The 13153-nt window shown below is 36.3% G+C and overlaps 1 protein-coding gene across 1 annotated transcript in view; it reads right to left on the bottom strand.

Moving 5' to 3' along the window:
- Positions 1-13153, bottom strand: part of Pgm1 (phosphoglucose mutase 1) — a 359120-nt gene that overhangs the window by 238583 nt on the left and 107384 nt on the right. The window contains exon 2 of the mRNA XM_090410682.1: positions 849-1011. Coding sequence (XP_090266808.1) covers positions 849-1011 — 163 coding nt within the window. The remainder of the gene's footprint in view (positions 1-848; positions 1012-13153) is intronic.

Below are 13153 nucleotides of genomic sequence, written 5' to 3'. Positions count from 1 at the left end.
GGGGGAGGGACCTGCATTGGCAGAGAAGAGAAAAGAGGAAGTAATCCACCATGACATGCAATGAATGAATGAATGACCAGAGAGAGGAAAAGGCAATCCATTCAGAGTATGAGTGGGGGGGGGGGGTCCAGAAAAGTTCTGATAAACACCTAGAACAAAATGATATTAAAGCAACTGATATACCCACAAGAAAGAACATGATATAAGAACATAAGTTACCTTCATAACTCTGCTACTAGTATGTTCTTTCTTGTGGTTATACCAGTTGCTTTAATATCATTTTTGTTCTAGTTGTTTATCTAAATACTTTGTAAATATCAAGAGCAAACACATTCAGATTCAACAATTCTTTCCATGGCCTGTGGTGGATAATGTTAATGAGGAGATCCACTGTAGAATGAGAATGGTGGAATTCATATTGTTTATCAATGGATCTCTAGCGAAGAAACTAGTTGTTGACCTTCTCTATCACTTTTGAGAATACTGAGGTGAGGGAAATGGGACAACAGTCTAATAGCTGAATCTATCCTTTTAAGAACAGGCTAGATTATCCAATCTTTTGTTAGTACTGTATTTTTACTACTGGGTTATTACTGTATTCGTGTTAATATTTTGTTTTAGTGTATTAAAATTATTAAGTCAGTACATCCTGAAGCAGTTGGTCAAGAGTGCCAGCAAAACTAGCAGAATAAATAAATAAATATAACAGTTATAAATTCATATGGGCATATACCATGTAATTTCTCTTATAAAGAATGGACAGCAAGCACACGTCTCCATATCCTAATGTTTATCCAAGATTACTATATCTTTATTTATTAATACTTCAAGCACAACATACTAATTACCTCCATTATCAATGTTAAACTTTATTCCAAAATCACCACCTGGCCCACCAGGATTGTGACTTGCTGTAAGGATTATTCCACCAGCAGTAGCTCGGTTTCTGATAACACAAGACACTGCAGGAGTAGACATGATGCCATTTTGACCAACTATCAGATGTTTTACCTACAGTAAAAATTATTAGCAACTCATATTCAGGTCATCAAACTGAATTATTTTTTTAAGGATCTAAGAAAGATATATACATCAGCACTATGCTACAGGTTCCCCCCACCTCCTGCTTAGAAAATCTCATTTTTCTTCACAAAAGATACAAAACAGCTGTTTGCAAGAGAATAAACTAGTTTCTTCTTGAAAAGATCTATAATTTCCCCTCCCCCCATCAGATTTGACCTTAGATGTCTCACAGACAAATGGAGCATGGTGAAACTACTTTATCCCCTATTCATTTCTTATCACTCAATTTATTTCATAAATTTTTTATGACAAGAGTAGTTGAGAAAAAATTAAAATAAGGAACTATAGTTGGGAGGGATTCAATGTTTCAGACAGAATTCAAGTATGCTAGTATATTTATAACTAAATATAAAAGCATCACTTAAGTCTTTACACAACTTAGAAATTATAAAAAATATTTTTAAAAGGTAAAATGAAAGCACTTTCATGAATGGAAGTGGCATACTTCATGAATACCAATTTTCATTCTGCAATACTGTATATCAACAGAGGACACCAATGACATTTGTTTTTATGCCTAATAAATGTGTTCTCTTCCACTGTGTTATAAATGATATATTTAAGACTGATCTTAAACCATGGCCTTTTTAATCCTCAGTGTGCTAGTCCCCTGTTTGCCTATCCCCCCCCATACTTCTATTAAGTTAATATTAAGATAATTTCACAGCCTTCAGAATGCAAGATCAATTTAACTCTTCTCAGTGTGTTCATTTCCCATCATGACACATGCTTGCTTCATATTGTCCATGTATCATGTTTGTTGACATGCTAAAATGGCTCTAGATTCAGATGCTGGGATAATGACTTGTATTTACTATATATGAATCAATAGTAGTCTGAATGTAAGCAACATGTGTGGTGCAGGAAATGTGGAAACAAAATGAGTGGAGCTATACAGAAATGAAGATAGTATAGTAACAAATTTGGTATAAAAGATATGAACATGAATAAGAATAGCTTGGCTGGCCGAGTGGTTAGCGTATCCGCTCTCCAGCCTTAAGGCTGCAGATCAAATATATCGAATATGCGAATCAAATATATTTGATTCGAATCCCGCCGTGGGCATGAATGTTTGCGATTGTTTGTGGGAAAACTAGTGGTGGTAATCGGCTGTAGATGGTGTTGAAGTAGTTGTGGTCAGTTGGTGAATAATTAGTGAATGAGTGGTGGACAGTTGTAGAGCAGGTGCTCTCCCTCAATGAGTCTTTGGACTCCCTGGAGGTGTCAAATAATAATAATAACTGGTGAAGTTGAGGAATGAATTAAGGCAGATGTAGACACACCAGCAGATGTAGAGTAAGATGGGATATTCAGAGAAGTGTAAGAGAGGTGCCGCTTAGGTGATAAAGAAATCAAATATGAATAATTGCTGTGGAAGGGTGAAAAATAAGTGTTATATGGTGAAAGATGTAAAAACAGAGGAGATATTGAAAGTATATTTGATAACAGTGATGACAGGAAGAATGACTAAGGCTGTGGAGAGGAGAGGAAGTGCAAAATAATCTGTACTAGTAGGAACAAATTAATAAATAACTTACATTAATGATACTGCTTTAATTACAACAAATATTCATGATCTTCAACTACTCCTAGAATATGTCAACAAAGAAAGCACAGAAATGAGCCTAAAAAAGTAACATACACACACACACACACACACACACACAAAAACTTATGATAATAAGCAACAACCCTTCGATAACAGCTTAATTCAATTGGAAATAAAATCAAACAGGTGAAAAAATTCAAATACCGGGAATCCTGGCTAAATGATAGTTCAGACTGTGAAATGGAGATAAGATCAAGAATTAAAATTGCAAGGCAGTCCTTTATCAACATAAAACCCATTTTATGTAACGACTTAAACATTGAAATTCGAGTATGAATGATGAAATGCCATGTATGGTCAAGTTTACTATACGGAGTTGAAACATACACATTAAAGGCAAATACAATTAAAAAAAAAAAACTGGAAACCTTGGAAATGTGGATATTTAGAAGAATGCTCATGATCTCATGGATAGAAAAGATACTGAAAAGAATAAATAAAAATTAGGAATTAATCAATACTGTGAAAAGAAGAAAAACTGCCTACTTAGGACATTTAATAAAAAACCAATAAAAAAGACAAAGATTAACAACAGCAGAAATGAAGTTTATGAGAAAAACTGCAAAGTATACCCTATTTGATCACAAAAGAAAAGAAGAAATTATGAAACAATTAAACCAAGAACCAGTAATAGAAAAAATTAAAAAATATAAACATAAATGGATGGAACACGTTCAAAGAATGAAAACAGAAAGATTACCAAAACAAGCCATTAGGAAAAAGAAAACCAGGACGTCCTCTTAAACAATTTTTTCAACGATGACTTCTAAGGCTGGAACAGGCCATGGTAGGCCTAAATCCTTGATATGCATGATGATGATGAATAAAAAACCATAAATATAACATTCTCCAGGTAATACTAGAAGGTAAAATCAATGAAAAGAGAAAACCTGGAAGAAGAAAATATCATGGCTAGACAATATAAAAAACTGGACTAAACTTCTGTCTTTAGTACTCTTAATCAGAGCCACTAAAGACAGAAGTAAATTTGAAATGGTGATCGCTGAACTCTGTTAGGAAATAGCACTTAAAGAAGTAGGAACAAATTATTATTATTATTATTACCCAAGACCCCATGGAGTTAAAGACTCATCTAGAAGGTCCTTTTATCAAACACACAGCTCATCATACCATGCTTTAAACACATTCAAATTCTCTGCAGACACACCACACTCTCAGGCAAGGCATTCCAATCATTCACAACTCTGCATGAAAAAAACCTGCTTCTCACTCCCCTACTCACACCCTCCTTTATACAGCTTCCAGGGATGACCTCTGGTTCTCCCATGATTTCCCACTATTTTCTGTAAAAAATCTCCAGCATTGATCCTATAATAACCCCTTAATAACTGGTAGGTCTCTATCATATCTTCCCTTCCTCCTCCTGTCTACCAGTTTCTACAAGTTGCATCTTCTCAATCTTTCCTCATACTCGACATTCAAGAGGTCAAAAACTACCTTAGTCAGTCGCCTCTGGACCCTCTCCAATATCTCTTCATCCTTCTGAAAACCAGGTTGATCAAATCTGGGCACAATAGTCCATGTGTGGCTTAATCAAAGCCTTATACAATGGAACAAGAATCTCCCTACTTCTATAAGTCAGTGTTCTCTGCATCATTCCCAGAAACCTTTGTGTTGTCTTCATAATTTTGGTTATGTGTCCCCTAAATTTCAGATCCTTATCCACTATCACCCCCAGATCTCTTATTTCCTCCACCTCTGACAATATATCCTCACCAAGCATAAATTCTGCATCCCATTTTTGTATTCCAAATTTTAAAACCTTATGTTTTGCAACATTGAACTCACATCTCCATTTCCATGCCCGATCACTCAATTTATTCAAGTCTTCTTGTTAAGCCACAACATCCTCTCTACTCTTCATGGTTCGTCCCAACTTTGCATCACCTGCAAATAACTGAATATCTCCATCCAAATCTTCACCAATATCATTAATATACAAGTTAAACAGCAATCGCCCTAAAACAGGGCGATTGCCTAAATACACAACTTGTTGATCCTATCAAATAGCCAGTCTCCAATCCAATGCGCCAATCTAATATCCAACCCCATCCACTCCAGTTTGACTATCAACTTATCATGCGGTAATCTATCAAAAGCCTTTGCAAAATATAAGTATACAGCAATCCCTTGATTAATGCGCTCCCGATTAGTGCGCCTATATACATCTTAAAAATAAATGTTACAGATTTTAAATATTTTTGATCTATACATTTTTTATGACTACTATTTAAAAAAACCACTCACCAGGATGAAATAATTTAGTTACCGATTTGAAACATCTTACAAAGTGATTTTTTAACGGCTTACTACACTATTTCCATGTACACTATGTTCCAAATTTACCGCCAAAATTTATGTGGTCTGCTTGACACAGCATTTTGCTGATCATAACACGTGCAATTGTCTTCCTTACTTTTTTATTTTAAATTATTTTCCTAACCTTTAATCATGAGTAAAAGAATTAGTTAGCAAAAAATAGAAGTGTGAAAATTATTCGAAAAGTAATCTCACTGGAAGAAAAACTTAAAATAATAAAGAAAAATGAACAAGGCGAGTCTAGAGCAAAGACACGTCAAGAACACAAAAATGGATGAATCAATTGCTGCATACAAAGAGAAAGGTAAGGCTGCTTCAAGTTCATCATGCATGCACTCTAAAACAAAGTATTATAATGATTGAATTAGAGAGACTTCTTTTTACATGGATCAAAGATTGTAACCAAAAACAGATCCTGCTAAACACTGGCCGTATTAAATCAAAAGCATTGTCTCTTTGTAACTTGGAAAGAAAGGGTTATCAATGATGGAAAGGAAGAAGAATTCCATGTTAGTGCTGAATGATTTGAGCATTTCAAAAAGAGAAATAGCCTACATAATGTTCTAATCACGGGAGAGGCTACAAGTGCAGATAAGGAGATATCCAGAGATTTTGAAGAAAATTATGTAAGGAGACTATTGTGATCAACAAATATTTAATGTCGATGAAACCGGCCTTTTTTTGGAAGTGAATGCCTTCCAAGACTTTTTTTAGCCAAATCAGAGAACTCTTAGCCTGGTTATAAAGTTGCAAAGTCGAATGAAATTACTGCTAGCAATATGCGAGCCATTTGGAAGCACATTCTTCCACATTGTGCAAATGATTTTAGAGGCTTTTCAAATGAATCTAAGTTAATTAAATCTCATTCTGAGAAGTTGAGTGATTCCGACCTGCTAAATTTAGATACAGAGCGGGAAGATCCTGAAGAATATGAAGAAAATTTAATCACTGACAAGCCCAAAGAGGTTTCACAGAAACAATTTGAAAATAGTTTTCGTACAATCGAAGTTTTTAAGCAGCAATGTTTAGAAACTGACCCTGGTGAAGAGAGAACCAGTAAAATTTGCAGAAGAAGCAATAGGGCCATACCATCAGTTGTATGAAAAAAAGAAACAGAATGCCCGCTAAACTACGTTAGCTCAATTCTTTGTTAAGAAACAGAATAATAAATTGATATTCTGAATATGTTTTATTGTCTTTCAGCTTCATGGTTTTCCCTTAACTAGGCCCTGAGACATACCCTAATTCTTATAAAAAAAATTAAGGGTCAAAAAAGAAATCTGAGGAACAAATTATACGTTTTCCCATAGGTTACTATATTTGATTAGTGCATTTCCGAATACAGCTGTTTTAAAGAACGCATTAGGAGCACTAATTGAGAGATTGCTGTATTACTGTGTATCCTTCTCCTCTGTCCATGGAAGCAGTCACCTTATTGTAATAAGTAAGTAGATTACTAAAACATGACCTCCCTTTAGCAAATCCATGCTGCCCATCAAAGATAATACCATTGTTATCAACCCAATTCTGGGTCCTAGTTCTCACAAGCTTCTCCAACAACTTAACTACAACACCTGACACACAGATAGGCCTATAGTTTGATGCTTGAGTTCTATCACCTCCTTTATGAAGTGGCACAATCTTGCCCTTATTAGGAACTTGACCGAGTGCAAGACTCGTATTAAAAAAATATGTTGGCGTCAACTCCCTGGCACATTCCTTCAGAATACATGGTGATATATTATCAAGTCCCACAGCCTTATTTACATCTAGTTTGCTCAACTCCCCATACACCTCTTGCTCACTTACTGCCAGTCTCTTCCCCATCATCAACTGCTCTCAATCTCTCCATGAATTCACATTCACAAGATTGAAAGATCTTTATGAACTGCTCATTAAGTATCTCCATCACATCTCCTGCAACAGCTGTCTTTATAACATTTTCAGCAATAAATGTCATCCTTCCATAATCATTCTTTCTTTTGCTGGCTACATATGGAAAGAACTCCTTAGGATTCTTTTTGGCTTCATTAGCTAACTGCTGTTCATACCTCTCTTTAGCTACCCTCACCATCCAAGTCACCCACCTTGCCTGCTCTTTGTAGTCCTCATGGAATTGGTTATTTCCACTTCTCTTATGCTGCCTCCACATAATGCCCTTTTTCTCTGTATTACAGAGAAATTTTTCATGCTTAATCTCATTATTCATCCATTTCACACCTACCTTATTTAACCTTCTCACCCTTGGAATACATTTAGTAGATGGGATTTGAGTGTTACTAAAGACAATGAAGTGAAAGAGTGTGTTGCCAAGGCATGACAATAAGGAAACAAAGAGAAAAGTGATGATTACTGAATGGCATGATATGACACAAGAGGAAGAGAGGCCTTGAGTATGTGAATATATGGAACAAATTTGAAGGTAAGAAAGTGCTGTTTGCTGGAGATTGTCTGCATTTGGGTAAGAGTGGGACAGTGAAGCTAGGATGATTGTTCTCGAGATGAACAGTGTGTGTGGCCAGACAGGAAAACTAAAATTAGAAGAGCTCTGTTGTCTACATGTGAAACCTTAAGAAAGAAGTAGTGATAATGGCACCGAGTCCATCCAGTGTGACACTGAAATAAACACAAATTTTAGATACTTAGTGGGGTGTTGCTATAGGCCAGGAAATGCAGACAGAGATGACTCCAAAATGTTCAGGTAGATGAGACTGGTGAGTGACAGCAAGGTAATAAGAAAGTGCAATAACCATAGTGCTTTAACCTTAGTGTGAAAGCACTGATTGGCAGCAGGAAAGAATTGGATTCTTCCAACCATTACCGAGGAGTGACTAAGGAGACCGAGTTCCTTAGAGATAACTATTTTATGCAGTATGGCACAGGGGTGTATGGAGAGGCAGCACCTTAGTATCGATGTCAGCTGCTGATCTCAGAGTCAGGATATTGGGTTCTGGGTCCTCACACTCAACTCTCACTTATGGCTCCAAGAAGTTGGTAGTGCACACCAGTGGCCACACCCTGGTAAACCACCTCAGCTGGCAGGCTAAACTAAGTGAGGGTATCAGCAAAATAGAATGCTGCAAATAGGGAATGTCAACTTTTATGTGCACAGTGTCTGGAATGGCCAAGATGGCAGAAGAATCAACATTGACTGATCGATGGCATCAAGAGCATGATAGCAAGATGTGTGGCACATCGAGGGCATGCTCCTGACATCTAAGAGATTTGTGACCAGCCGTTGTGGAAGAGATTGGAGTCTCACCACATATTTACCTGTTGTCAACCATCAAACACACCCTGCCACAATATGAAGTTAGAGATGTGATTGAGACCCCTGCAACTAGTGCAGTGAAGAAGAGCTTGAAACCGGGAATTGTAAGACAAGAACTACTAAGGTAGTGTATGAAGATGATATCTTAAATCCTCCAGGGAGAATATTCTCAGATGTCCCTTGTTTGAAAACCAGGTGCAATCTCTTAAAAATAGTAAGATGGAACATCAGAATACTCTATGAGGCAGGCAAATTAGCCAACTTAATCCAGGAATAGAAGTTATGAAAGCTGATATTGCCGGTATCAGTGAAGTGAGGTGGACAGATACAGGAATAATAAGAAGAAAAAAATCACACTATAATCTACTCTGGCAGTGACTTGCACCTTAACAGAATAGCGCTTGTCCTAAGTAATAAAATTGCAAAATCTCTACATGGTTATTAGCCCATAAATAACAGAATTATAACAGCCAAAATAACTGCACAACCATTCAACTTGTATATTATCCAAGCATATGCACCAACCCAAGATCACCCAGATGAAGAGTTGGAATAATTTTATTAAGACATCCAAAAATCTCTAATGCTAATTCAGATGATATTATTATAATGATAGGCGACCTAAATGCAAAAGTGGGCTCAGAAAAAAAATCTCATTTTGCAGGGAAAACCAAGGGCTTGGAACCAGAAATGAAAGAGGTGAAATATTAATTCAATTCTGTGAAACTAATGACCTAATAATTGCCAACACACTATTTAAACATCCTCCCAGAAGACTACATACATGGAAAAGCCCTGGGGACATCTATAAAAACCAAATTGACTATATAATAATAAGCAAAAGATTCCAAAATGCAATAACACAAACAAAAACATATCCCGGAATATGTTTTTGTTTGTGTTATTGCATTTCGACATAGGATTAGACCATAGGATCAGACCACCACTCAGTGATTGCAAAAATCAAAATAAAACTTAAGATACCAAGTCAACCATTCATAAGAGAAACTTATAATTCAGACTCACTTAACATCCAAGAAGTTAAAGACTGCTTTATAAAAGAATTCACAAAATCCCTCAACAAGTCTGACACCACAACTCACACAGAAAATAGAACATCAATTGATGAAATTAACATGAACTGGCAAACATTCAAGAATAGCATCAACAAAGCAGCCAGAAATATACTCCCACAATTAAAAAGGAAAGAGAATAAACCATGGATAAATGAAAAAATATTAAGGTTGATGGAACAAAGAAAAAAGTTAAAGAACAAACCTGAATATAAAAGCATGAATAAAGAAATAAAAAAAGAATGCAGGAAAGCTAAAGAGGAATGGATTAAGAATAAATGCACAGACACAGAAAACCTTGATAGAAAACACGGAAGCAGAGAAATGTATGAAAAGATCAGAGAAATGAAGCAAGACAAATACAGCAAATCATGCAAGTGTCATTAGAGACCATATTCTAATGGATAAAAAAGAAATCATGGAGAGATGGATTGAATACACAAGGAAATTATATGAGTAACAAAGAAATAATATTCCCGAACAGACTGATTTAGAAAGACCACCCATTTTACTTTGTGAAGTTGAAAACGCTGTCAGAAAAAAAACTAAAACTACATAAAGCTGCAGGAATAGATATTTTTGCAGAATGGTTGAGGGCTCTCAATGAAGTAGGACTGAAATTTCTAACAAATTAATGCAATAAGATATATGAGACTGTATTTCTACCCAAAGATATTAATCACTCAATTTTCATTCCAATTCCCAAGAAAAACTACAAGATGTTAAGAGTTCAGGACAGCGTTTTCATTCCCACTAGAAAGTATGCTATTCTTGAAAGAAATAAAAGAAAAATAAAGATAGAAATAAATGATACAAAAAGTGGCTTCAAGGAAAATGCAGGTACAAGAGAAGGTATTTTCAATGTCAGAACCATTATAGAAAGATATCTAGAAAAACAAAAAGATGTATACCTCTGCTTCATAGATTACAAAAAAAACATTCGACAATGTTCAACATGAGCAATTAATTGAAATCCTTTCAAAAAATAGGCATGGATAAGACATCAGGCTAATAACTAATCTTTATTGGGAACAGACATCTTTGAGAATAAACAGAGAGACCTCAGAAGAATTCCCAGTTCAGAAAGGTGAGAGACAAGGCTGTATCTTGTCCCTGATTCTCTTTAACCTGTACACAGAAGAAATATTTAATAAAATTAGTAACCTCAAAGGAGGTTACAAATTTTATTCAGAGGTCACTGTACGGGGCAGAAATATTAATAACCTAAGATATGCAGATTTCTAGTTCTAGCTGAAAACAAATTTGACCTCAAGACTCTTATAGAGGAAACCCTCAAGTACAGCAAACAGTATGGCCTCAGTTTTAACTTTCAAAAGACAAAAATCATGATCATTTCAAGAGAAAAGGAAATTAATTAGAACAGGTGCAAACATACACATACCTCAGACACTTGATCACAGAGAAAGGCAGGACAGAAGATGAAATTAGAAAAAGGATTGAAATTGCAAGGTCAACTCTCAACAATATGAAAAATCTACTGACATCTAGAGAATTAAATCCAAAAACAAGACTAAGGATCTCCAAATGTTACATATGGCTGACATTATTATACGAAGTAAAGACATGGACACTCTCTCCAATCTGAGTGTGAAAAAACTGGAGGCCTTTGAAATGTGGAAGCTGCAGAGAATTATGAGGATATCACGAAAAGACAAATGAAGAGGTACTAGAGATGGTAGGCATAAACAGGGGCCTGATAAAAAATTAAAAAGAGAAAAGTCAGCTATTTCGGACATATTCTGAGACATAACTATCTAGAAAGGACATTTCTCAAAGGAACTGTTGAGAGGAAGACAAAGACTGGAGTGGATGAAAAATATAGAAGACTAGACCTATCTCTCATATGAGAAATGCAGCAGATTAGCCCAGAATAGGACATGGTGGAGACACATACTATTCAATCTCCTGGAAGAAGTCATCTGACAGGACAGGAGATGGCACAATGAGCCATACACTATCTACAAAATAATTGTCTGGACACTTCTGTTATTTGAAGTTAAGGAACATTCCAGGTTTGATAATAACACAAAAACCAGTGTACAGGTAGCAGGAAGCAGTATTTCATCACAAGGTGGTTTGGCAACACGATACGAACTCAGTGACTTCGAGAGAGAGATGTCATCATCGGTTGTCACTTTGGTGGCATATCCAAACGTGCCATTGCCACTCGACTGGAGTATTCAAAATCAATGGTTGGTGATGTGATCACAAATGGACACATTCTGGCATCGCTAGTGCAGGAAATACCCCAGGACAGCTGCTGAAAATGACTAACAGGGACAGGAAGGTGTTAAAACAGGTGGCATGCAAAAACCAGCTACAATCAGCACAGACATTATGTGATGAGTTTCAGAGTGCCAGTAACACCATGGTAAGCACTAATACTGTACAAAAAGAAGTCCATTTACTGGGTTTCTATGGAAGAGCAGTGTCACACAAGTTGAACATCACAACAACAAAAAAGCGGTGTCTCTCACCTGGTGCAAAGAGCATGTGAAATGGACAATTGACCAGTGGAAAATGGTACTCTGGAGCGATGAATCAAGGTTCACTTGTTTCTGTTTTCATCAGTCCAAGGATGCATTCTATACCAGCCTCTGTAATGTCATCTCATCATTATTTATCCTTCTTTCCATTCTTGTGGGACTATTCCTTTTGCCAGACTCTTGTTGAACAATCAAGTCAAAGGCACTGGCTCTTGTGCTTTCCTTAATATATGTGGTGATATTCCATCCACTCTTACAGCCTTGCTATCATAAAGTTTACTTAAAATTCTGAACTTTTTGGAAGCATTTCTGATGTGTCAGTCTTCTGTCTTTTTTCCTGTTGCTGTTCAACACCTCTCTAACCCCCTTCCCCCATCTCAACATGAAATACACTAGAAAAAATATTAATTAAACATTTCCACTCCTCCATTGATATGATTTGTGTTCCAGCTTCATCAGCTAAAGCATTTCTTCCATATTCACCCTTTCTTCTACTAGCCAAATAACTAGAATTCTCTAGGGTTTTGTATTGTTTCTTCAGCTAGTTTCAGTTCATATGCCAATTTCTCTTTCCTCACTACACTAGTCACTTTTATGGTTTGTAATCCATGACATTTTTTTGCTCAGCATCCCTTGCATAATTTTACAATTCATCCATTTCACCTTACTTTATTTATCCTCCTAACCATAGGAATACAATCTGACATTGCCATTAGAAACCGATTTTGGACTAAGTTCCAGGCATTACTGATTTCTCTCTCCTTCACTTGATCAGTCTTCTATGGCAGGTCACCAGTTTGTTTCCTTAATTCATCATATAGTCTACTGCTCTGTAATTCCACACATCTCTTTTGTTTCATGAAACTTGCATCTGCCAAGTCCACCTCCCACATGATCATCCTCCCCAATTAGTGGAATTGTGGTGACATCAGTTATTTCTGTATGAGTTGTTATTAAATCCAACACTACACTATTTACCAACAACTGCCAGACACTTTAGTAATTTACAATTGAGACCAGTAAGCAAACCCTAATATTGGGTATGTCTACCTTTGGCTTTGATCACCTAATGCACCCTTTGAGGGAGGATTTCCACCAATGTGTGGCAGACATCAGGTGGAATTTGTCTCCATTCCTCCATTAAAGCAACAGTGAGTTCAGTGATAGATCAAGGATGTGCTGCTGTAGACCTCAATCACTGCTCCAATTCATCCCACATTTAACACATCTCTTCATGCCATTCCATAACAGCTACAGCTTTGTGGCATGG

The sequence above is a fragment of the Typopeltis vanoorti genome, chromosome 20 (assembly GCF_054136105.1).
Source record: "Typopeltis vanoorti isolate ZY-2024b chromosome 20, IOZ_Tvanoo_1.0, whole genome shotgun sequence".
In the NCBI taxonomy this organism is placed as follows: domain Eukaryota; kingdom Metazoa; phylum Arthropoda; class Arachnida; order Uropygi; family Thelyphonidae; genus Typopeltis; species Typopeltis vanoorti.
This window is presented reverse-complemented; position numbering and strand designations above follow the sequence as displayed.